This window comes from Pterocles gutturalis, unplaced genomic scaffold (assembly GCF_000699245.1).
Source record: "Pterocles gutturalis isolate BGI_N339 unplaced genomic scaffold, ASM69924v1 scaffold28227, whole genome shotgun sequence".
Classification (NCBI taxonomy): Eukaryota; Metazoa; Chordata; class Aves; order Pterocliformes; family Pteroclidae; genus Pterocles; species Pterocles gutturalis.
The window spans coordinates 16,901-43,735 of NW_010116336.1; the positions used below are offsets into that span (position 1 = coordinate 16,901).

Consider the following 26,835-nt stretch of genomic DNA (forward strand, 5'->3'; position numbering starts at 1 on the left):
GAAAGGCTTTGCTAGGAGTAATGGCATGGTAAAAATATGCTTTCAGTAATGTACACAAGCCCCTGAAAGCCCTGACACCATAATCCATTACATTAGCTTACTTTCAGATGTGAAATCAAGGTTTTAAAAGAGACTTCTGCATGTCTAGTTTTAAGCTCAGAGTATGACAGGTCTCAACGATCACAACAGTCCAGCCATATGATAAACTGTGCAAGTTGTTTCAATCAATATCTATAAAGATGTATTGGGTCTGGCTGAGATTCAGTCGGTACCCCCACAACAGCCCTCCCAGTGCTGAGGGTCACCCTGGCAGCCAGCAGGGTGTTTATAACACAGCTTGGGAGGGGGCGGAGCCAGGACAGCTGACCCGGATTGGCTGTTCCATACCATGTGACACCAGCTCAGCCATAACAGCCAAGGGCAGGGAGGAGGAGGGGGCATTGGTTTGTTTGTCTCCAGGAGCAGCTGCTGCACATACTGAAGCTCTGCTTTCCCGGGAAGTGGCCAGACATCGTTTACTGAGGGGAAGCAGAGAATAACATCTTTGTTTACCTTTTGTTTCTGTGCGTGGCCTTGGCCTTTGCTTTAATTAAACTGCTTTTATCTTGACCCACGAGTTTTTCATCTTATTCTCCCCCTTTATTTTGCTGAAGGGGGAGTGATAGAGGGGCCTGGTGGGCACCTGGCATCCAGACAAGGTTAACCCACCACAAAAGATAATTAAGTTAGGTGGTAAAAGCTGCAAAAAGGAGTAGTACAATGAAAAGCATTAAGCAAGCATTGTACTAGTAAAGGCTCAAAGTTATTCTAAGAAACAACATTTGGGACAGCTGTCAGTGCTAACTGCTTTGGCCTTTTTGTATAAAAAGGTGAGAAAAACAGCTAAGGAAAGGGATTTTTAAAGGGCTTTTTTTAAGTTTGGAAAAGAAAACAGTAATGCAAACAAGGCAAGAATATATTACTGTAAAAAAACCCACATACTTCCACTGGCAAACCCACTGGCAGCTGTCGCCTGCATCACCTCTCTTCTGTAATCCCTATCTTTTGGAAAACTGTTGACTGACATTTTGCTTGCTTCTTTTTGTCTCTGCTCTCTGAAGAAAAGAATACACAAGTTAAGTGAAAAATTACATCATCTAATAATATAACACTTTCTATGGGTGAAGTTACATGAGATGAATTAAAACTATCCTAAACTTGCTGCTACAGATGGGGTAGGCAAACTCCAGCCACTGCTTCCTTACACCAGGCTTGTGGAAGCCCCCAATGTTCAGCTCACTAATACTGCAAAAAAACCCCCAAACCAAACAAACCCACACAGCCCATCAAAACCAAAAAAAACCCAAACCAACCATACTTCACCCTCCCATTCTGGATCATCAAGTGATAAAACAGGTGCCAGAGGTCATGGTAAAGGTAAGAACACAGTAGACTCGGACCACCATCTTTTATAGCAGTAACCTATTGATAAGCTCAACTGCTCTTAAATGAGATTAAGAGTATTTATTCTTTATACAATGAAAACAGACACACACATATACCTTTCCAGCCACTCTTTTGGTTTTTCCCATTGTGAAACTTCTGTTCGGCAGTTGTAGTAGTATTTTTTGCCTGAAGAGCTGATGTGTTCAGACCAATCATCCGCAGAATCATAAGCCTTTAAAACACAAACAGTGTTGGACAAAAAACTACTTGAGAGTTTTAATATACAAATTTAAAAGCTTCCACAATTTTTAAAACTACATGATGTCCTGTTATCCACCCATATCACTGCTTTCTATTTAAGCCATCTCTAAATGCCTGTTTCATTTTGACAGTTTAAAGATGCGACCACTATGCTCCTGGTGCATTCTGCAAGTTTCCTCTGGTTTATTCCCATCAACCCTGAAACAAAATCTAATAGTATGTTTAGTGGGATACAGTAATATCAACACTGATAACGTTAGTTTTTTTGCATCTTACAACTTCCTCAAAAATACTATATTTTCAAAATTTTTCTATACTTCACAAACTTATCTATTCTGTTTTTAGTGCAATTTTTAACAAGCAGTACCCTAACTACTAAAACTTGGATAATAAAGTGACTAAAATTCACAATGTGTAATGCACCTTAAATAAAATCATACTGTCTTCTCTAGATTTACCAATAAAGTTCATGGAAAATATTTCTATGTCTACTTCAAATAAATAATCTAGTACTTTAAAATTCAAGACAGGTACCTCAAAGCTCTAATGATTATCAATTTGAATATTTTTACAACATATAACAACTGCAGCTTGGGTTTACAGAGCATTTATAAAATAAAGACCGATGCTGGAAAACTCAGTGAAGCAGGTAATGTACATGCCACCTGTTTTAGACAAAATGATGAAAATCATGTGTGTATGAATGGGATAACACAGGGATGAATACCAATCACAAATACTCACTGCATCAGAAGTTTTGCTTGGATTATTGCTGGGATTAGAAGAATGTGAATTTGAACTATGAAGAGCACTGTGGTTATGTGAATTTTCTTGTGGAGAGTAACTGGTCCCTAAAGGGAAAAAGAAAGACTGTTCATCATGTGTGTTTTCAAATAAATCAACCATCTGCATTCTAAGGAGGTGTAAGGGGAAAGGAGAGGGGAGAGGAGAAGGCAAATTGTCCGCAGCCTGGACCACAGCATAATTCAGTTGCAGAAGTATTTCAGGAGACCATACGCATATTTCTTTTTCACAAGCATAAAGCTCACTTTGCCTTTCTAGTTACAATAATGCAGTATGTCCCTTCACTAGTCTTACTCTCCAACTTCATTCCACCACAAACAAACAAGTAGCCTTTACATTTTTTTACAGTTGAAGGAGTCCTAACATGTCAATTCAGAAATTAAGAGACATTTTCTCCTCAACATTAAGTTAGAAACCTTAAATGGGTTTATCAATAGTCTATACAGTTAGTTACACAAAATCAGGTTTTAAATTCACTGAAGTAATGCTGTTTTCTTACGTCCTTTGAGACTACTTGTAACTGGTTCTAGGTAACTACTTCTGTTCATGCATATAGATTAATTTTTCTGCACCTCAGTCTCTCCAATACAGGTATCAACATCTAGAATACCAAAAGCAGCATTTACCAAACCACCACCTGCTTCTGGCCTCCCTAACAACTGCTTCTCAAGGTAACCCAGTTTTCTTCCTTGCCATGAAAACACCTGAACACAGAAGAACAGCTGGGAAACGAGAAGGGAGATAACTCTCAACACCTCTTATACCTACATTTGTGCCTAAGCTCAAGTCACCAATTAAACTGAACAGCTGTAATTACAATTAAACAAGGCCATCCCTTGAACCCTTCACAATCTTATTTTGAATTTCCTGCTCTTAAGGCCTCCCATTCCTCAAAAATTTCTAAGCAAGTAAAACCTCTCCTGTTCTTCTTCATATGACTTCCTCTTCCTAAGTTTCACATGTTCACATAAATCACACAAAACTAAGAACGATAATTTTCTTGCACATTTGAGGGAAAAACTTATGATATTCCACACACAACACTCTCCCTGCCTTTATTTTTCCTCTGCCTACTGAGCAGTTTCTAAATACCAAGCTCTACTACATTAGCTTCACATACTGTATAGTGATCTAAATACGAAGTGAAAGCACTTTGCAAATGGCAAAGACTGTATCTTACAGGCAACTATAATAAAGAACATTTCACCGACAGTGGACTGACAGGTGGGAGTGAATGGAGCCATTAAAACAAATATATTTTTTTTAAATCTTCTGAGAGCCACACACAGAAGATGACCAAATAATATATAATGGTGCAGAACAGGAGAGATTGTAATGCAAATTACATCTTCTGAGCCTCCTAACTACCCAAGTGTTGACAAAAATACTATTTCAAACTTCTTCCTCCCCGCTTCTAACCCTGCAGGTTAGAAAAATAGTCCATCACAAAAGCAACAAGGTACACCATGACCAGTCATACTAAGTCTTTGTGGTTTTTTTTTAAGACACTGATTATGGAGTGAGATAGCTGTTTAATATTTTTGTATTTGTTGTTCTGTTAATAGCCTTTATTTATTCACTATAACCTTCCCGAACTCTACCAAGATAAAATAATCAAAATTTCTTAATGTATTTCTGTAAGTTGCTTAACACAGACATATTAGTTCATTTCTACTATGGGGTAAAATCATCTCCCTTTCCAAAGGAAAAAACAAGATGAAAATTTACCGGGTGGCTTGTTTGAACAGTTTGATATTAGTCACTTCAAAACTTCAGAAAACACTAATGTAGTTAATTTCCTGTAATCCTGTACCATGGATACAGTAATATTACACTTTGTTGAGCATACTCAAGATGTAGTTGGTGATTTTCAAATACTGTAGAGGTCTAGATACACCGCCACAGTGAATCTAATCTAACACACATTTTCTGAACATGAGTAAGAGCCAACAACATACATATGGATATCAATCAATAAATCCTTTAAAGCCAATTTTATCTAACCCATAAACAAACCCCTCAAACTCACTGCAAACTTCCATCCCCTACATGGTCTAACAGCTCAGCAGCATCCCCTCACCCTTACACACTGTTTCCTGCCACCCTGCCTCCCAGCCCCAGTAGTGAGTCACGAAGCACCTCAGAGCAAGTATCAGAGTGGCTGCAGCAGTCACACCCACCTACAGCTGGCCCTGATAGCAGAAACGCCTACCACACAGAAGTTTCAAAATAAGGAGCCCCTGGGCCTCTCCGCCCTCATCTGCAGGCCTCCCAGCAGAACCCCCAGGCTGCACACCCACAGGCTTGCCCTGAATCCTGCCCTACCTGAGCTGGCCTCAGCTGCATAAAAACTGATCATGGCTGCTCCAGCAATACTGATTGCCTCAGGTTGCCAGGACAAGCTATGTGAACTTTTACAAGGGCCAACCATAAATACATACCCAGTGGTGTCTAGGACAATTACACGGCGTAATTACAGGTGCAGGCTCACCCTCATACCTCCTTTTTTATGCATAGTACTGCTTTAGGTTTGGATCAGTACTCGAACTTCAAGGCAATGAGCACGTGAAAGGGCTGGCAAACTGATGTTTGCCATTGAGAAGCTTCCAAGACTGAAGCTGATGATGCTCTGGAAAACAAGAGTTCTAGGCACTTCATAGAAGTTAAGGCCTTAAAAATCATATGTAAACACTAAAGCCACATCACTCAATTAGCCATGTACTAAAACCTTGCTACCTCAGTATGAAAAGACACATACTTGCATAGCAGTCACCTAGGAATTCTGACAACCCAGGCAAGCAAGTATTGCCAGCTCAGGCTCCCAGGAAAAGTTGCTCAAGATCTTTAAAACACCAAGTTAAAATGGCATACAGAGAACAATCCGCAAGTGGAGAAGGACTACCTCTAAAAAGGACTGTTCCTCGTACTTGTATGCTAGCTCTCACTGTTAGCAAAGCGTAACCCTAAGCTATTTTAAGGTGGCTGCGACTTGCAATCAGCTCTGTGTCTCCCAGATGCATGCCTGGCAAAGTAGATCATGAGAACAGGATCACTAAGACTAGTCCATACCCCAGAAACAGACCTGATAAGGTAGACAGCACACTACTGTACCTCCAGATGTTCCCTTACACACTTTTCACCCTTTCCTCTTATAGTTAGACTTTCCTTACTAGTCCCACTTTCTTCAAGAAAGAAGGACAAAAAGACTTGTTTTTAAAATGCTTATTAGCATATCTTAAGATTTAGCAATTGCAAATATACATCTTTGATGCACCATAGAGAAATTCATATGGTGTTATAAATTCTCCAATTCATTTACAGAACTCCCCATCGAAATGTTTACTGCACCATCACTGTGACTTTCCTCAGCTTGATCATTATTTTGGAAGCAGTTAACTCTGGAAAGAGCTATTCCTAACTAGAAGATGACCAACAAGGGCATCAGCACTACAGTTATATAAAACTGTAGTGGTGCAACTGGGTGAGCAGGCCTTCACTAACACTATCTCTAGTGATGAACAGGTCACAGGACAGGTCAGAGTAAAATTATTGTAACTATCTTCAAGTCTTTCAAACAAAAATCACATCTTCCTCACTAATAGATTAAAATCACCAGAGAGCACAAAAAGCATGGTTCTGGGACCCAATTCAAAAACCAGGCTGTCACTTAATGCCTAGTACAGATTTGAGATTCTGCCATGCCAAAATTCACTTTAATGTTTTTCTAAGTGGCTTCCACATTCAAACTGCTGAATCCAAGACAGATGGAAATACAACGAAGCTTCAACTCTGCGCTGGACTCAGTAAACAGATGTAACATAGGCTCAATGTTCAAGTGGAGACCGGTGATGAGTGGCATCACACAGGGGTCGGTATTGGGACTGGCATTGTTTAACATCTTTGTCGGAGACATGGACAGCAGGATCGAGTGCACCCTCAGAAAGTTTGCCAACAACACGAAGCTGTGTGGTGTGGTGGACACGCCGGAGGGAAGGGATGCCATACAGAGGGACCTGGACAGGCTGGAGAGGTGGGCCCATGCCAACCTCATGAACTTCAACAAGACCAAGTGCAAGGTCCTGCACATGGGTCAGGGCAATCCCAAGCACAAATACAGGCTGGGCGGAGAGTGGATAGAGAGCAGCTCTGAGGAGGACTTGGGGGTGCTGGCCAGTAATGTGTGCTTGTGGCCCAGAAAGCCAACTGTGTCCTGAGCTACATCAAAAGCAGCATGACCAGCAGGTCAAGGGAGGTGATTCTCCCCCACTTCCCTGCTCTCATGAGACCCCAGCTGAAGTGCTGTGTCTAGCTCTGGGCCCCCCAACACAAGGACATCGAGCTGTTGGAGCAGGTCCAGAGGAGGACCACGAAGATGGTCAGAGGGCTGGAGCACCTCCCATACGAAGACAGGCTGAGAGAGTTGCGGTTGTTTAGCCTAGAGAAAGCTCTGGGAGACCTTATAGCAGCCTTCCAGTACTTAAAGGGGGCTACAGGAGAGATGGGGAAGCACTTTTTGTCAGGTAGTGCAGTCCCAGGACAAGGGGTAACAGTTTTAAGCTGAAAGACGGTAGATTTAGATTAGGTATTCGGAAGAAATACTTTACTGTGAGGGTGGTGAGACACTGGAACAGGTTGCCCAGGGAAGTTGAGCAACCTGGGCTAGTGGAAGGTATCCCTGCCCATGGCAGGGGGGTTGGGACTAGACGATCTCTAAGGGCCCGGTTTGGAACTAGACGATCTCTAAGGTCCCTTCCAACCCAGACCATTTTATGATTCTATGATTAAATAAGAAAATTCCATTTTGCACCATAGTCAACTTTCTCTAGTAATTATCACATTTAATTGCCTCCATTAACATCACTTCCTGAAATTAAGTTGAAATTCCAAGTTAACTAAAGATCAGACTGCTCTAATAAAGCAACTCATTTCTCTCCCTTCTCCCCTGCTTTCAAGAACAAGCTGAAACTCTGTACTTTCCAAAACCTATACACCTATACTAGCAACTACAGCATCAATTTGTAACTATCTAAAATAAGTTTTCTTGTTGTTTTATTGAAAGAGTCAAATACATCCCTCTGCATTCCACACTGTTCTCTGTCATTCAAGTGTCTTAACTATTAAAACTCTTTTTAGTTCATAACATTATACAGTATCATAAACATAAAATCTGCAACTGAAATGCACAAATCAAAACATGGTGACACATTAGTTATCTTCAAAAGATAATCTACAGTCCAGATCAGCACACAACAGAAGAAGCTATTTTCCATCTTCTTCAAACAAATGTACACTGAGAAATTATACAGTAAACAAGTTCACACACCTCCATTCACACCCAAGATTTTAGCCAGGCACAAAAAGTAAAATTATAGTAGTTGCAGGAGCATAGTGTTGCACTATATAATAGTTAACTTTATACAGTCCAACATACATAGAGCATTTCTTTCCTTTTGAGTCAAATACCTTGTTAATATCCTAACTCTCCTTTTGACCATAATAAAAAGTGTCAGTGCAGATAATACAAAGGAAAGTTTACAAATGCTCACCAGCTAGGCAGGAAGCATGAAAAATGCTCCCCAGAAATGAGTGCTGTAACTGGAACTCAAAGGCAGTCCTCCACTCCCTTCAGAGGGAACAGGGGTTCAGGCAGGGCTCTAGAAGAGTCTTCTGTGCCCAGTAACAAGTCATATGGAAAGAAACACTGGGCAGCAGAAAAGCAAGGAAGTTCATTCCAATTGTTTCAACTCCATACATACTGTTCCACCTCTTAGACCATATGCAATCAAATGCATTAAACTTGAGAGAATGTTAGAACTTGAACTGCATCAACAGAACAAATACTGCCCCACTGACAGACACTATTTGCTAACAGAGAAAATGTAACAGCAAGATAGTTTATGATAGTGATATTTTATGGGGATAACTAATTAAGACTTATTTAAACAATGAAAGTGATAGAAACTGACACGTTTGCTACTTCAGTGCAAATCTTTGTGCAGAACACTTTCTAAAGTTCTGCATATGGAAGGAAAAAGAAACACAAGACCCAACATCTCAGCAGTAACTGAACAGCCTATCACAGCCATTTTTATTTGCCCCAAGTAATAAAACAAAACACAATTTTTCTTCAGTGCACTTTATGTGGCCTGCTGTATTGAAATAAAATATGGCTGCCTTCCATAGGCAACTAAAAGCATAAAAACTTGCAGTTTTTCTAGCAGAGCAATGGCCTCAGAGAATACACCAACTGTGCAGTAACATCTTCCAGAAATTCGTAACATATTAAGCCGAATGCACAGTGCTCTGCCAAAAGCAAGAAAATCTAGCAGCTTGACCACTGTACTGCCCACCTGCCCAATTACATACTCATCATTCCCCTCAAAATAAATTGTTTTATACCAGTCATCAAGTAGCTCTATGTGCAAGAGACCTTACAAAAACTCATTTCCCTCCCGTCCTCCCCTCCTAGCATATCTCCTATCCAAGGTAGCAAAGTCTGTGCTGTTTTGTAATATTTGATTCACAGGATAATGGTCCCAACATAAAGAAGTTTTCATATTTTTCTCCAAGTTGCCATTCGCACAAAATTTCTTGGAAATTAGTCCAAAATGTTACTATAAACAAACCAAGAGTCATACATACATGGGGTGGGACAAATGACCATTAAGAGATGAAAATGATACTGTAAGTATACAGTTTTCTTCACAATAGAATTTTTCTTCTAAAATGGTAGTAAGAAAATGACATCTCCAGAAGGAAAACCCAGCAGCAGTAAAACAATGAAAGTCAAGGACTTGTACTGTTTTACTGATTAAATACTCAAAGAGCACCAAGATATTACTGATTATTAAAATGAAAAATACTAGCTTCAAAACTTATCTTACACATTGCACAACGCAACAATAGTTTGCTATCTTTTCCTTACACTTAATTTTAATTAGATCTGCTCAATTTATTTCAGAAACTGGAGCTTAATTTTAGGGGAAACAGTACAAAATGCTCTAGAAAGAAAACCAGGTATCTGGCCATCAAAAAGGAAAGCAAAAGGCAGTAATAAAACGGTTCAAATTGAATTCACACTTCTGAGATAACAATTCAGTGATTTATTACTCCAGCAGCTAACAAGCAGACTGTTCTACTAGGGCTGTACTTCAGTCTAAATGGATGTAACAGCTTGGGTTGTCTTCACTGGTAGAGCGGATATAAACCTATTTCTGTCCAACCATCCCCTTCTAGTTTGCTCCTTTCCTTGTTACAGCTACAGCGAAATAATTAAATAATTGCAGGGTTGTTTTCTTCCTCCCCTTAGCCCACCACGCAGTAGTAGTGAGAAATCACTTTTCAACTGATACATAACTTAGAAAATGATCAGGTTCACTAAACAAGGTCCATTGAATCCACTGAGTTTCTGGAAGATCAAATACTCAAATGTCCCAAGTCATATCCTTCAAAAAGCCTAAGGGATGAAATATGCATTTCCACCGCACTCTAGACAAATCCCTATCAACCTTTTTCTTCAAAGAAAACCTGTATATCATTAGTTTTCTTGGTATCTCAACCATTGAAACAAAAACAAGCAAAAGACTAAACAAATAATTTTACCATCACCTGTAAAAATGTTTATACTTTATTTCTGAAGAGCAGCAAGCAATATCATTTGAATTTGCCTGTTTCTCCTAAATTATAAGGCAATGTCCAACCAGCTTCTAAACGTTTCTGATAAGAACACCTTAGAAAGACCTAAAGGTTACTAGAATAGATTTAAATTTGTTTAAAAATGTCTACAAGTTGAATTTATGTGAAATTAAGAACTACAGGTAGACAACAAACTCTTCAGATTTACATTTGCTATTTCCTTCCTTTGGGTTCAGGTCACCCAATTAAAAAATAAATGCTAGCAACATCCTCAACACTGCTTATCATCTCTAAGGCACCTACTTTATTTGAGATAATCAACTTGAAAAAGCAGCTTAAGCAATTTCACCCGTGGAAAATATGAAAAAGTACCACAAACTTCAGCAACAGAGTCATACTCCTAACCCCCCAGCTCACGACCCCAATCTGTTAAATAAAAACCAAACTCGCTGCTATAGCACCACTGATGACAGTCAATTGTGAAGTATTTTTAATCTTGCAACACTTATTAAGATCACATTTATATAAGTGTAATGGGACTAGAAGAAAAAAAGAAAAAAAGAAATTAGAAGTTGAGAATAAAGCCAATCTATGCTTTTAGTCCTGCCTGCAGCTCAGAAAACATTTACATCTCTAACACAGTGTAAAAAGGTGTACAAGAGGTTCTTCTGCCTTCAAATAAGAGCTTCATACAGAAGGTGGCTTTTTATTTGTTACGACATACAAAATGGGAAGTGTTAAACTGACAGCCTGAATCCTTACCATGAACTAATAATGACATTATCTTAACTGCACTGTGGATCAGCACAGCACATAGGCAATAGACTGAACTTCCCCCTTCCAAGCTTTCTCCAGCAATATACCATGAAACCCAAATGAAAAGCCTTCCCATGAACACACTGTAATACAGTACTAAGAGACTGAAGTTAGGTAATGGAAGTCTAACAGCACTGCAATTGTGCACTATCCTACCTCAGGCAACAATACTTCCACAATACTGACCAAGTCAGAATAGCAAAAGATTGTCTGCCACTGGTTCATGCCTCAGACTGGTCTAATACCTCCTCAAAAGATAACAACTCCACTACATAAATACAGCAAGAAAGGTGTGAACAGGATTTCAGGTTATGTCAAAGTATATTAAGGTTTTTAAACTGGGTCATAAGTAGCACTGATGTTTAACAACATGCACCTCAGCGATGTCAGATGGAAATCGCTTAAGTGCAGCCACTTTCTAAAAACTGGGTTTTGCAATAGTTTAAGATTACAAATAGCACAGTAATACTATGAAAGACTGATTGACCATAAACTGATCATCATTGACAGAAGTCTGAATAAAGTCAGGGGTCATGCAAAACAATTTCTGCTTACAGAGTAAAAAAAAGAAGCCGTGGCCAGAATACAGCTCTGAGACTACTCCTCCATTTTCTACATATCAACAGTACCAACCTAGTACTCCCACTCAGAAGCAAAAACCAACTAAGCAAGGTATGACAACTTAATCTCCCTGACAAAATCCTCTGACCAACTATAAGATTAAATAAGAACGAGGCCATGTTGTTTAGCAACTCTCAATTTTCTTTTAATGTTTTGGGGAGAGTTTCTTGGGGACAAAGAACTTCAAGCAGAAGCTTCTGCAAACACAATATTACCTATAAATTAACTTGCAGGAAAGCTTCCATTACTGAGTTTAAAATAAGGAAGATGAAGTTGCAGCTTTTTCTGAACATAGGTAGTGCTATACAGTGACAAATGCTTGCAACCTTAAAATATTTCCTTCATTTCAATTGAGCATGCACCATTCAAAATCAGCAACTCTACAAGTACGTGGTGTTGCAGAAAGATTAAAAAAGGAGTCTGTATCACAGAACACTACCACATTTCTCCAAAATGATTAGTCAGACATAAGCATCACATTTATATCAGTAAAAAGGCTATGGCAGAATCAATGCCTAACCACATAAAATAAAGGGCAAGAACAAAAAAGACACTGTGTATCTCCCTTCTTAAATGTCTTAAAAATATTAACTGTAAGTCACATTACCTCATTACCTCAAACTTGTATCTCAAGATACATCAAATTTTACTACCCTCCAAAGGCATGCAGAATTTTGTCTGATTCAGGTTTTTTTCTATTTTTATTTTGTAGCCTAACACAAGAAAGCCTTATTCGTTGTCCAGTTACATAATAACCATATCTGGCAAGAACCAAACTCCACTTGAATGCAAGATCACTGTTTAAGTGCTATTACTATTTTCCAGTCAAAGAGAACTTTGCTTCTCTTGTAAGACTACAGCAATGTCCATGCAATTTTTAGTAACTCATCACAAATGAGCAAGCTAACTTGAAAATATTTATTAGAAGCAGCAATTGTTTGAGAAACTTTTACATGATAACTTGTGAAATGATAAGGCTTAGACCAACTACTCTTTCAGTTCAGGACATGCTATACCACGTATATATTTATTACAGGATAGATATGCAACAAGTATGAGGATTTTACTTTTCATGCTTACTCAATCTTCAACTGGGAACTGTTTTTGAAAAAAAGATGATAATAACGTTCTGAAAAAAAACAAGTCAAATAAATTTCTGCTGCATAGAAGCTCTTCATTAAAAAAAGGAATGCTGGCCCAGGCTTGGGGTGGGAGGCAGAAAGCAAGAATCTACCTAAGAATTAATAATGTTGTAGTTGTAATACGGTGCATTCACAGCCTTAGTTTCAGGCTGGATGTTTAGCATAGCTTAATAAAGCTATTTGAAAACCCTATTGTACAACATCTAAAGCACAGTAGGTGACAAGACAATTCTTCCCTACTCCCATTAAATAATTCTTAAATATATACTTAAAATTCAACCGGTCTTTCCTGGAATTTCCTTACTAGAGGAACATATGCCTCTCCACAAAAGCTGAGGTTATGGTTACAAACTGAAAATCTATTTTACAATTGTCTTGTTGCCTAAGTGTCTCATTTTATTTCCCTAGTCAAGTAAACACTCTCAAAAGCACTATACAGAGACTGCCATCATTAGTATAGGCAGTGTTTTGCCAGTAAAAGAGGTGAACTCTACAGTACTTGAATTTGAAGAGGATCATATTATTTCCCATATTATATCACAGAGAAACAGTACTCTTTCAAAAGAAACACACTGTTCTGAAAATTAAGTCTGTGTTAAACTGTCAGTGGCGTCTGAATGAGCAAACTACTCAAACTCCTTAACTAGAAGAGATCTGAACTCCCGCTGACATTATTCAAAGGGGACACCTGATGTGAACACACCATCATCCAGAAGAACATAATTACATGAAGTAAACACAGCAGAAAAAAGTAGGTAAAGCACATTAGTTTGTACAGAAGAGTTTATGCATAAATGTTTATATGTCTTAACAAAAAAAGTATTACTTTTCCACACATTTGGGAGTGAATAGGTATGTTTGAAACATAATAAATGAGATAAGCAGGGCAGATTTCCCTTCCCCATTTTTGCTACTGATAGACATGAATAATTTATAACTCTGTTACTCTAACAACCTCAGTAACAAATCTACCTAGGAAAGCACTAAGAAAGACTTGCTTTGGAGGACATAAAACAGCATGATATTTAAGAAATCTAGGAAACCAAGGGAGAGGAACTAATCTGTGTAGCTGGGTCAGAGCTGTAAATATTGCTTCTTTAAAATATTTTCAGAAAGCCCAACATGCCTAATAAAGCATATTTCTATTATCATATGGTTAAATATAGAATGTTTCTCTCCCCAAAAAAATAAGTTTAAAAATTAATCTCACCAGGGATACTGAAGTTATTACAGCACCAGATGCAACAGGTTTGAAAAAGGAGCAGAAGGCATTTTTTGAAAAGTTTAACTATGCTGATATCTCTTCCATAAGAAAGCACCAATACTGGCAATTTAACAGAATAACTTAGTTTGAATCTAGTAAAGTCTAATAGTAACATGTCCAATACTATGCATATTTTTTCAAATTATGTTTTCTTTTAACAAAAATGCTCACCTTCAGATTCCTGGAATAAGATCATTACTGCTGTGCACTGAAATCTTTTCAAATCTTTAGGTACAGTTACAGAAAAAATCTGAAGTTCTCACTTCACTAAAACAGGCCAGAAATTATTCAAGTTTCTACTAAAAAAGGTATATTTTAACAAACATTCTTAAGTATTAGCTGATTTTCTACCAGGGTCTATACACATGTAAAAAGAGATGTGCCTACAAGCTCTTTTCTTCTTCAAATAAACATGGCAGCATTTGGCGTTTTAACCACCTACCCATGAGGAAGCCCAGATCAGCCATTTTCATTTACACTTTGAGTAGCTATGTCAACTCTTTCTAAAAGTAAGAAAACGGTAAGAAGGAATTTCACATTATCAAATTAACTGAACCCACAAAAAAAAAATCCAAAACAAACAAACAAAACCCAACACACACTGATTATACAGTAGGAATTTGCTGAGCCATGAAATCATATGCCTTCAACCACTGCCTCCTAAAACCAGGGAAGGTATGAACTGATCAAACACATGCAGCTACCATTTTCTGACTAAATACATAAACATATGAAATGACACAATGCCTTCATAACATACAGCTTTTTCTGCAGTTTTTAAAACAAAGACCACAAATATTTAAAAAATAGGAAAATGTAATTTTACAAATGTCTTTACAATTCCTTTTACTTTCTCCTCAGTAAGAAGCTATACTAGTTCCAGCTACAATCAGGCTTTATTATTATTCAAAATGTTAGTCAAATTACTGTAAAAAAGGATCTGTGACCAATTTCCATTCAATGTTGGCTTATTTAAGATTTAAATAAAATTGGTTTAATCTTTGTATAAGTAACCTAGTTCATCCTGCTTCTCATCTCACCCTGTAGCCATCTTAGTCTCTTAAGCCCAGATCCGTTTCCCACATTCGCAGCCAAAGCTAAAGCTAAGGACAGGAATCAGAAAAACAGACAGCAAGTAATCAGATGTCACTGTCAAGCCCTCGTCCTATGTCTAACTAGCCTCTCTGCTTCTTTTATGGTCACAACAAATTACAAGAAAAATATCCAGATAGGTTATCAGACTTCATAGGGAGGCAAGAAAAAAAAATGACTACAGTTTCATTCCGTTAATTCCCTGTGTAGCTTGATTTTCTTATCTCAGATATTTGAAAGCTGTCCTGGTAAAGACTGCTGACTATTTAAAGGAAAGCTTTATTCAATAAATGTTACAAGTTCTGTCTTCCTATAACATGGCTCTTCAGGAAGTTCTGCAAGACACAATAATCATTTCTGTTGAGTGAAAACTTCTGTATCATAACTCAGGAGAAAATAGATTCTAAATCTGTTTTAATTCTCAGTACATTTAAACTAAAACCTTACCTGTAGTAAGTAAGAAGATGTGGAAATGGAAAAAACAGAATTTGATAAATCTAAACCAGCTTTTAAATGTAACCCCATACTTTTGGGGGAAGAAAAAAAAGATCATTTCAGCTCCATTATTCTCTAAACTCACTTCACATTATCCTGCAAAAACATTATCTATACACAATGAGTTTAAGGAGTACAGCATGTCTCTATCGCAAAGAAATCTTTATTTACAGAAGCTATCACTCTCCAACTTCCATCTTAACAAATTTAACTTTAAAATCAAATGTATGCTGGGAGGTGGTGAGGGGGGAAGAGAAAGGCCTTAATAAATCACTCTAAGAAGCATGTGGTACAAGCATGTCAATCTTTCTGTAAAATGTTCTTCTGGCAAAGAAAACAAGAAATTTAAGAAGAAATTTACATTCCGTCATATGCAAATTCTACAAATCTGAAACAGCAAAGCAATTTCAAGATAGTGTCCAACTAGATGAACCTGTGCAGTTACAGCCCACAAATGAAAATCTAACCTGGTAAACATACACACCAATGAAAAACATCAAAAGCCTGCATTAAAGTGGAAGTGTGCAATCATCTTTGAAGAAATACACTCTAGATACTAAGTCTGGTATAAATTGTACTGAATTGCAGATAAATTTTGAACAATTTACATGGTAAGAAATTTCTTGATCAGATCATCTAGATTATATTCAATCTTAAAGCAGTTTTTAGGACAGCTGCTCCTAAAAAGAGTATGCACTGATAAAAGCACGCAACTTAAAACTGTAGCAGTGCAGCAGGCACCTGAAAATACTGAGCTCCACTGCCAATAAATCCATCCTAGTTCTGCCTGACCCCACAGCAGCACTCAATATATTCTCAATGACCAAAAGTCCTACAATGCAATATGAAACACATTCACAGGTTCATAATCCTTACATGCCATGAGGCAAGATCAACCACTTGGGGAGGAAAAAAAGAAGTTATCACAGGAACACCACTTACAAAGTTAATTAACAATTTTCAGTCCCTTTCAATTTGAAGTCCACTAACCTACAACATTTAAACTAGAAATAATCACATTACTGTTTTATTTATCGGTGGGCCTCTGACCAACTATTTCAGCTTTCTGCAGGAAACAAACCTTAGAAAATTGTCTTTAAGTCATCCAATTTCAAAAATTCCACCCTTACAAAAATAATCATAAGTCAGTCCAACTGTTACTAACAACATTAAAAATTGTGCCAAATTTCTATTTTCTGAATATTTAGGTTAAGCTAACCAAATCTTGCACCTTGGTTTGCTACATTCAAGAACTCTTAACTATGGGATTTCTTTTCCCTGTAATTATTAACCAAACAAGCCCTGTACCAAGAGCTCCTCAAGTCTCTCCTTCTAACTCGTGAGTTTCAGTTGCAGTCATTTTCTTGCCTCTTCTCTGAAAAATCGAGAGTTTTGCATACTTTCTGAACTGTTAGAATCAAAACAGAGCCTGTATTCCAGTAGCTGTCACATTAGCACTAAGAGATAATCTCTCTAGTCCTATTTGATACTCCTCTGGATCATATATCCTTTCTGGCTAACACTGCACTCAGTATTTATGCTCTTAATTGTCTATGAGTTTCATGTCTGTTTTAAGAGTCATCGCTCTGCACAGTATCTACTTTCTGTAAAGTCTTATACTCCTTCCTGTAATCTCCTTTCTGTAACTTTTTACACAGTGGACCACTTTTACATGTTCCTGTAGATTAACTAGCATTTTCACTTTTGCAGAAACTTAGCTAGCTTTGAATTAGTGAAGTTTTTATTATTTGCCATTCAGTCTCAAATTACTGATAGTGTACGAATGATCCTATGATTTTTTCCTTATTGACAAAAAGAATGTTATTACTTAGGTCCAAGAGCTAATCTATACACACTTTAAAAAAATTTAAATAAAAAAATTGGCTCATTTGATGATCACAAGGTTTATATTTTTGGGATCTACCAGTTACCAGATTTTGATTTATAAAACATACAATGTAAACAATGTTTTCTTAATTAAAGATCTCAAAATATTTTACTCGGTGACTAAGAATCACCTATTTCATAGCAGACCAGAGAAATTTGTTGACATGTATCAGGAAATTAATGACAAAAGTTTAGACAGAAAAAAGACCTCCTGAAGACTCCTCAGACACTAGGAATTTAGCTCTGGAAACTACTTTTTCATATTCCTGAATGCCTTGCCCTTGTCATGAAGCACTGCATTACATCTCTTTTTTTGAGTAACAACAAAAGCAGGATATTAACATTGTTATCATACCGCTGCTGTAGAAACAAAGTAAGTTATATTTTAAAATTGGGGCAGAAAAAATTGTAACAGTAAACTATGACATACTGTTCCTTTGCAATTCTTCTGATTACAGTAGTCACAATAAAGAACAGAATGGTTATCACAAAGTATTATGGGGTCTAATCCACAAAGGTCTTTAAAGCCTCTTGTTTTGCACGCATTTCAAACACACTGTAACATTGCTCCATGCATGGAAACATAAGACAAGGCCACAAAAGCTTACCAGACATCCCTTAACCCATCTGACAAAGAGACTGAATAGTGAGCTCTCTTGCCAGTCATCTGCTCAAAAAATTATCAGTATTTCCAGTAACTCTGAGCACAGAGTTCCAACTGGACATTATTCTTGAATACAGACGACTCCTCTCCAGAGTCTACTTCTAGTCATCAGGAAGTACAATTTGTGCCTTGAAACATGCATCTCACTTCACAAGCTTGAGAGTATGGAGAAGAACTAAACACTGCCCAGAGGAAAAGGAGGGATGCAAAAGTGTGTGTAGGAGAATTCCAGGCTATTTCACTGTTTGGTTTTTCTTTTGCTGTTGAAGGTCTGAGAAAAAACTTTCTGCAGCAGAAAAATAGGTCAAAATCAGATTCAAGAGATGTCTTTGAATAATTTAGAAAGTGCTTAAAATTTACAGGATCATAAATTTATTTTAGAAGCTTACACATCAGAAATCGATCCAATTCTGCTCCCTATATATTCATTACCATAGACTTTCCACTTATTACAAATTAATTTCAAAATACTGTTTCACAAAGCAACACTTCCAACAAAAATTTCAATAAATAAAAATTTTTGTCTACAGTAGAATTCTAAGATTGCCCCCTGTGCATAAAACTGCAGGCAGAAAACTCTGATCTCAGAAAAGGGATATTCAGCGAAAAATTGGTGTGCCACAGTTGCTTTGGTTATTATTTTCTTAATAGGCAAAAGTACTGAAGGGATACAGGTTCATGTCAAAATCTAGATATTAATTCTCCATACGATTAGGCTAGTACTTTGAAATAGAAAAGCACACTACTTGATTAAAAAAGCAAACCCGCACAAAATATGTAGAACAAGCAAAAGAAGCCCAAAACTAAACAGCATTCTTTTAGTACTAGTAAAATATTACTGGCATACAGGAATAGCTAGTGAGGTTATACGGTTTTTCTAGAGTAGTTTTATTGTTAAAAGCTAGGAAGTCTGTTAAAGGTCTTCAAGAAAGAAAACAGAATCTTCTAATACTTAAGTTACAGCAGGGAACACCTGCAGCCAAATACAACAATTTGGTGACCCCTTCAGGGGTCAGGAGAGGGACATTAAGAGGGTTAACAGTCTTACTCAATATAAAGAAATGCTCCTCTCTTTTCAAGCATTACATTTAAGTCCAGAAAGGACCCATTTTTACACCACAACAAACTACTGACAAAGCACTACCCTAGACGCATCAGTGTTGAGAACTGCCTTTCACTGTCAGTACATTTTTTTCCTTACTGAAGAACTATATAAGGAACAATATCTCTGTACATTGAGAGGTTTTTCCCTGGGAGTGCCTATGAAATTGTCTAAAAGCCTGACTTCATAAACAAATGTAGTTAACACTGAAAGTTGGGTGCCATTGAATTATTTTCTACACAAAAGCTCCTACTGCATCACCTCCTCTCTCAGCCAGAACAGAGGCAGAGCTTTCTCTTACAAGTTCTGCATAGCTTCAATGATACTTGTCTTACTCAGTACTTTATATAGAATAGGTAGAAACAGCAGGGAAAACAAATAGAAACTGTCAATAAACAATATTTCTCTTCTTAGAAAGCAGCTGTGTCCCCAACAGTGGTTAAGGAACTAACTTTAATCAGGGGCCACTAGAGAATACAGAGTAATCTCAGTAAAAAAAGCTACAAAATCTACAAGTTGCTATCTTTACTATGGCCTAGCTGCAGGCAGCTCATCAGAAACTAACAGTTTTCATTGCTTCTTTTCACCTCCAGAAAAGCAACCCAAAAGTACAAATTTAATAGGTTGTTTATTCCATTTCTGCAAAGTCAGAGGCTAGAAGCGTGATGCTAAGTAAAAACAATTCCCTTATGATTAGCTTATGTACCAAAGACAAGCAAATTTCACATCTTTTATACAGACAGTATTTTCCCTTTTCCAAACCATAAAATAAGCTTACACACAAAAGCTTACCAGGTCTAGCTATTAGACTGACTTAACATATTATACTTACAATCCAAAAACTTAGTTTATGAGGTCTTACAAGACTTAAAGATACATATTTCCTTAAGCAGATCAATCAAAGCGAAACCTGCAGAGGACATATTTACAGATCTGTATTTTATATATCAGCAAGTAGAAGTAAGAATAGTAAGTGAAATTGGAAGTTTCCAATATCAATGTCCTAACAGCAGTGGATTTTGGGAAGTGGTTGCAGCACTAGGCTACAAACAAACAGCACTGCTTATTGCCATTTGCTGCAGCTTCTATTTCAGATGAAGTCTCCCATAAAGGCATCTCTACTCTCACAACCTACACCAGATACTTGAACTTCATGTAAAGAAACACAGGACTCCATCCACCTAAATGCATAAAGACTTAGCATTTAATACCATCATATTAGTATCACAACTCTTTCCTAATATCCATAACATAAAAATAAGTTTTTGTCTTCCGTCTTGTGCTTTTTAAAAGCAAGCTTTGCAGCTGCTTTTCAAAAATAATCTTGAACATTAGTATTCTAAACCTCAAAACTTAAAAAGTACATACACAAGTTATACCCTTAACTCTGATTCTACGATCACATGCTTTCCAATTTGTCTATTAGAGATCCTCACAGCAGTGTAACAAAAAAAAAAAAAATGCTCATACAACTGATGCAGCAAAAACTCACCTCAGAAACATTGCCAAATATACGGAGTAAATGTAAAGCTACCTTTTATGTAAAACCTTTAAAGCAAACTTAAAATTAACCCCTCCCCAACTGAAGTATTAGTACTAGTGAGACTTGAAAGAAAGCTTTTATTAAAATCAGAAAAACACAGAAATGCACTTTTTCCATATATATATATGGTTTTATTTTTTTTTAATCAAGAGAAAAGCTTCTAAGAGGTGAATGGTCCTGTAAGCAACTGAATTTACCTTAGAAAACAAACAACCCACCAAACACCAAGTTCTTTAGAGCCATCCAAACTGCCAACATTTAAGGAACAGTGGAGTGAATCACCTCTCTTGGATGGTGGGGGGAGGCATTCAAAGCATGTTTCATGGAGAGCCTACTCTCATTTGTTATCACAGACTTCTTGCATGCCAGCTTTGACCATACAGTTACAGTAAGCAAATGGTTTTCATAGTAATGAAAAATTACTTCAACAGCAGTTAATACTAACTAAATAGATAGAATCTATTCCAGCTTCTTCCTCAACGCCTTGCTATGCTTCATTACTCTCAGACTTCCCTCTTTCCACCTACCCTGCAATTCCCTCTTTCCAACGTATGTTGCATAGGCAGCTTCCACTCTTTTGTACCTGCCCTAATGTCCCATTTATTTCTGTCTGCTGGTCAATGATCACGCTAATTTAATCAGCAGTTAGCCCCTTGTCCTCCTCTGCTGTGAGGGTTGCTAAGACAGGAAAGAAAAGCTAGCTCTCTGTTTCCAGCTGTTCACTATTGCTTTGCTATGAGGACACTGAACTCCTTCAGGAACCACTGGAAACAAAGCAAGCCAACACTTCGTGACAGAAGCTCCCACCACTATTTTGATAAAACCAGGAACTCACGATTTAAAATATTCCATTCAGTCTCTAACAGCAGTAGGATTTTGAATCTTAGAACTGTATGACAGTCAATAACAGTGGTCATTGACAGTATTCGTAATTGCCAATGAAAAAAAATGCTCAGTTATATTTTGGAATTTAAATATCACAAGTTACAATCAAATTTCATTAAATAGGGCACATAGCACACAATCCAACAAAATATTTCATGCTGTGTACATTAATGCTCTCCATTTGTCATTTTGAACAATTCCATAAGATCACGGCATGAAGCAAACATACATTTTCAAAGTCTCGTAAATGTAAATGTAGCAGAACACTCTGTACTTCCTTCACAAAAAGAAACTGCATACAGGTGCCATAACTGAACTAACTTTTTCTGCACAAAGTTCTACTATGTATCTTTGTAGGTCATTCTGCTCCAAACATTGAAGTAGAAGGAAACATCCTCTTCCCTTTTTTACCAAGGGTTGCACCTTGCAATTTTTATTCCTAAATAATATATATTTATCTCCCTCACAGCATTGCAAAAGCTACGCTACTTATCTGACCTCTGTTTTCCTTCCTGTACACCAGTATTGTCTCATTTGTGCATTTATTTCAAAAGACCTACAAGGATCATCTATGCTCTCAGTCTGTCCATCCTCAAGCATGAGCACCCTCAAATCTTTGTACTTCCCTTTTTTCTTTAATGGAAACACTTTTCTTCATCTACACGGCCACTGGTAGTTCTATTCCCTGTAAACAATGCAAGCATTAAGTTTCTAACAATGCTAGCATTAAGTTTCTATTTTTTACTGTTAAAGAACTTCACACTTGAGTTGGTCTCATCAAGACCCCCTAATCTCTTCAAACTCCACACTTGCCTGTAGCAGGTGACCTATAAATAAGAGATGCACTGAGGGGGGTAGCTGTTCATTATGTTTTAAACACTTGCATACAGAGACAATGTCCCCATGCACAAGGACCTGAAAGCAAGAACAAAGTTACTGCAGTTTTTTGATATCCTGGACCTATGAGTATTCTTTGGAAACCAAGAACATGAAAAAAAACTTTCAAGTACTCTACCATGTTTAGTCAAAGGTAAACTTGGAAGTGTCTCTCCAGAGAAATGAACATCTCTGCATGTGGTCTCTTTCCACAGAAACCATACCGTAAGCAACTTTGAAAAAATGCTTTGTTTGCACTGTATCAGTATGGAGGGCTTACCCGTAACACATTTTAAAACCTTAATTGAAAGCAATTCAATTTCTTACCATGGGTTACAGTTCTACAAACACAAAAGACTCTGCCACGAGTATTACAAAAATAAGCTGTAACAACAAATACCTTTATACAGGTACCAAAGGTATTCACAGGGGGAGGTTCTACCATTTTTGAGTTAAAAATTTTCCATCAATTTAATTACAGCTCTTACATTTTATATGTGTACATTTAAATCTTTAAATGACATTTAGCCAGTTGTCTTTACCACAAAAAAAAGAGAACCAGTTATGACTGAGTCACAAGTATCAGCAGGCTATTCCAGTGAATCCTCCTGTTTCACTTCAGAGCAAAAATCACTGAGAGATATATAGAAGTGACTTTTTAAACACTGACTTGAAAGGGAAAGATTAGGTTAATTCAGCTTTATGTTCACTAGCAATACTGCAGATTTTTGCTCTGTTTTCTAAGGGATGAGAGAAAAGAGATTGTTTTTTTGGGACTTTAACTCAGTTTTGGGAAACAACTGGAGATTTTTCAATTAGGTTTGTTTTGTTAAATTCAGCTAGATTACAGGAAGGCAATAACACCTTTGTAGTAGTTTCAAATCAAGCACCACTGATTTTAAAATAACAAAATGCACAGCTATTACAAAAAACTTTTTTTTTCCCCTTCAGACGTGTGTAAATAGAAAACAAGACAGAAAACTACAGTAGCGTCAAAGCCAATTAATACTCTTCAGTCACATTAGGCACTCACTGAAAAAATATAGATTTAAAAAAATTGCTACTTTTTTTTTCCTTTTTCCACTGTATGTCTCTAATTGCAAAACTAAGGGAATACTCTATCAATAATAATACCTCAGTGCAATTCAGTAGAGAGAGAACACGGTAAATTCTTAGATTATGTCTTTTGCATATTAGCAATATGCAATTATCCATAACACCACAGCATTTCACCTATATTCTAACACCTACCTTCAATTCGCACTGACTGAAAGATTCAGTAAAACAAAGACAAAGTTCATATCTTCCAGCTCACATCTGCTCAGCTGTGGTTCACTACATAGAACACACACAACGTAGTGCAACTTTGTTTGTTTTCAATATAGTTTACAAAGTTGAAACTGGGGCCACATAAACCTTACTAAAAACAGACAAAAAAACCCCTACTTATCTACATTAAATAGTACAAAATGTTCACCTTTTAAAATTAGTAATTTCCCTCAGACTGTTCAAGACTACCTCTAACTCCCAGTCTATCAAAATATTATGTGCAAAAGAACACTTTCAGATCAGAATAAATTAAACTTTCTACTGTGTTAACAGTCTGGGGAAGGAGAAGGTACAGTGGGATAACGCTCCTTCCACTCACAAACCTACAAATAATTCATTTTCCTTCATCATGACTGTATAAGTCCATACTTGAGATCATTCCCCAACTATTCAATCCAGCTGGACTCTGTGAGAAACTTCAGAATTCCTTTCCTATCTTAAAAACAATTCCAACAGACAAATAAGCAAATATGCTCCCCATATACAGCCTCATCCTGCAGATGTTTTCATATATGCATAAGTCCACTAAATGTAGCTCCACCGAAGCAGAATTACTGATTTCATTAAAACTAAGCAGAATTGGACAGGTGAACAGGAAACTAGAGAGGACACCTCTGCATCCTGAGAAGTAGCACAGAATAGCAGCAGCCTACTGGCATCGCACATGCATTTAATTCTGAGATTACTATACTTTCAAGTATGACCAAATATAATGAAAACTGGTGTACTAAAGATCTCTGTTTTTGTAATCCTTATACACAATAATATCACATTATCAGTGGTCTACAAAGCCTCTGTATTAATCCAAAGAAGGAAAACCAAACAACAATTGTAAGAACACTTGGGTACCATAAACACCTTTGTGTTGTGGAACTAGTATTTCCTAAAAGGTATTTAAAGATATTTTCTTTACTTTAACTATTAGAAGAAACAATAGTGCAGCAATAAATACATGTGTAGATAACAAGCTGTTAAGGAAAATTCTACTCTCTCCTTTTTCCAGGAAGTGGGGATAGAAAATAACATCAGTTAAAAAATATTGGGGCTATTACTACTGTCTATAATATCCTGTAAAAACACAGGAGGCTGATTTTACTGTGAACATTCCTCTCACCAAGCTCCTGTCAAGAAAGGCTCTAGTAAGCACTATCTCTATCACTTTCTGATTGTTAAGAGTTCTACACAGCAGCTAAACATGAAGAAGCTTTTTTTCCTCTCTTACAGGGCTTAGTCTATGAAACACATAACCACACAGTATAGCACCACAATACACAGTTATTTTTTTAAAGTCTCTGAAACAGCATTTCACAATGCTATTGTTAGTGAAAAATCCAGAGTACTATTTCACGTTACCAAATGTTGCAGTATGTCTAAAATAAGTCAGACATACCAGTTAAAAAAAAAAGTTTATTTAATCTTCGGGGTTTTAACAAAAACTACCATACTTGTAAAAATAAGAAAATTGATAGGTGTTACAATGCCTAAACGATTGCTTCCTATGAAAGTTGAACTTCAGTTTCATTGCAGTCTTCCAAGCATGGTACAAGGCACATTCAGTGTTAACACTCTCATCACCTGAGTGATAACAGCTAAATTTTAATATTTATGATAAATTAGTAATTGCTTGAATAAAGGTTAAAGACAACTCACCACCATCCCTCTCTCTAACTCTGTGAGTATGCAAACTTTTTGCTTTACTGTGCCCTGTGTTGTCACCATACTTGTTTTCAGGGCTATCAGAACGCCGCAACATTTTATTTGGTGGTGAAGGATCTGTGGTGTCTCGCATCTTGTCATGACGGTGATCACCACCACTGGGGTGACTCTTGGATGAATACTTAAGAGCCTGTAACAGATCACAAGAGAACAGACGTTCACATTAGATATGAAGTTACAGACCTGATGTTAAAATGTTATCTCTAAATTTTAGATCTCTTTCCAAAACACTTCTTAGAGTTAATTAATTTTCATTTCTCATTTAAACAATCAGCATTAGTCTTTCTGATTTTAGTTACCCACATTAAAGCAACAAGTTCTGTAATTAGAACTCAAACCATTTTCTCCCACTATCACATCCAACATAACACTTGCTGTTACAAAAAACCTAATTTCTCTATCTTTTCACTAATGGACTACACACTTTGAGCAGTAAATGGGCCACAGTACTTCTGGACTTTTGGGAGAAGCACAAGTCTCCACTTGGTATTAAGAATATAAACAGAAAGTTACAATGAATCAGTATAAACTACCTTGAACTTCTGAAAGGTTTTTTCAGTACTAGCACATGTAATTAAAAAATTCTAGAATTCTGGGGGCCCAAAATACATAATGTGACAATTCATTTTGAAGTATTTACCAAAAATTACATGTTCTGCCTCACTTTGACCTGCTTGATTTTGCAGTTGAAGCTTCTGAGCACTAAGTGTTTACATTTATGTTAACTGTCACTGACAGCTGCCTTGGACTGTCAGATTACACTTCACAGTGATACAAATACACAGAAATGTAATAAAACAGTTCAATTCTGTACCCTAAGGAGAGCAATATCACAATATATGGCATTCTCCAGATTCACACTCTGAGAACTGTTTTTTTTTTTCAGCAGACACAGCAGAGGAATACAGTATCCACCTTACAGAAATTCAAGTTATTGTCGACAGCTTAAGGATTTGATGGTTTCTGACCATGCCTAGCAGCTGGCAACTGCAGAAATTAAGCCTTACTGGCAACCCCAGTTATTCAGGGTCTAAAACCATGCTCTGCTCAGGTTACAGTTCACAGCAGCAGTTTTGGGGAGAAGAAAGGACTTGGGGAGGGGGGTGGGGAAAGAACGGAGGGGGGTGGGGAAAGAACAAGATGCCTTTTGTTTTTAAAAGGAAAACACTCACCTCCCCCTGGATCTCCACTCCACTGCAAATGACCCCGGCTCGCTCTCCCGCCCCTCGTACCGTACCCTCCCCGACTCCTAGGCCCAAGCCCTACGCGGGTCGCGCT

The 26,835-nt window shown here is 37.3% G+C and overlaps 1 protein-coding gene across 1 annotated transcript in view; it reads right to left on the minus strand.

Annotated features, from left to right (window-relative positions):
• The window catches only part of LOC104457652 (WW domain-containing adapter protein with coiled-coil), a gene marked incomplete at its 3' end in the record, with an annotated part of 40,281 nt that extends 14,597 nt beyond the window's left edge, over positions 1–25,684 (minus strand). Inside the window, exons 1-4 of the mRNA XM_010075481.1 lie at positions 25,492–25,684; positions 2,431–2,537; positions 1,542–1,657; positions 982–1,094 (exon numbers count right to left, since the gene is read on the minus strand). Of these exons, the coding sequence (XP_010073783.1) occupies positions 982–1,094; positions 1,542–1,657; positions 2,431–2,537; positions 25,492–25,630 (475 nt within the window). The remainder of the gene's footprint in view (positions 1–981; positions 1,095–1,541; positions 1,658–2,430; positions 2,538–25,491) is intronic.
• Between the last annotated feature and the right edge of the window lie 1,151 nt (positions 25,685–26,835).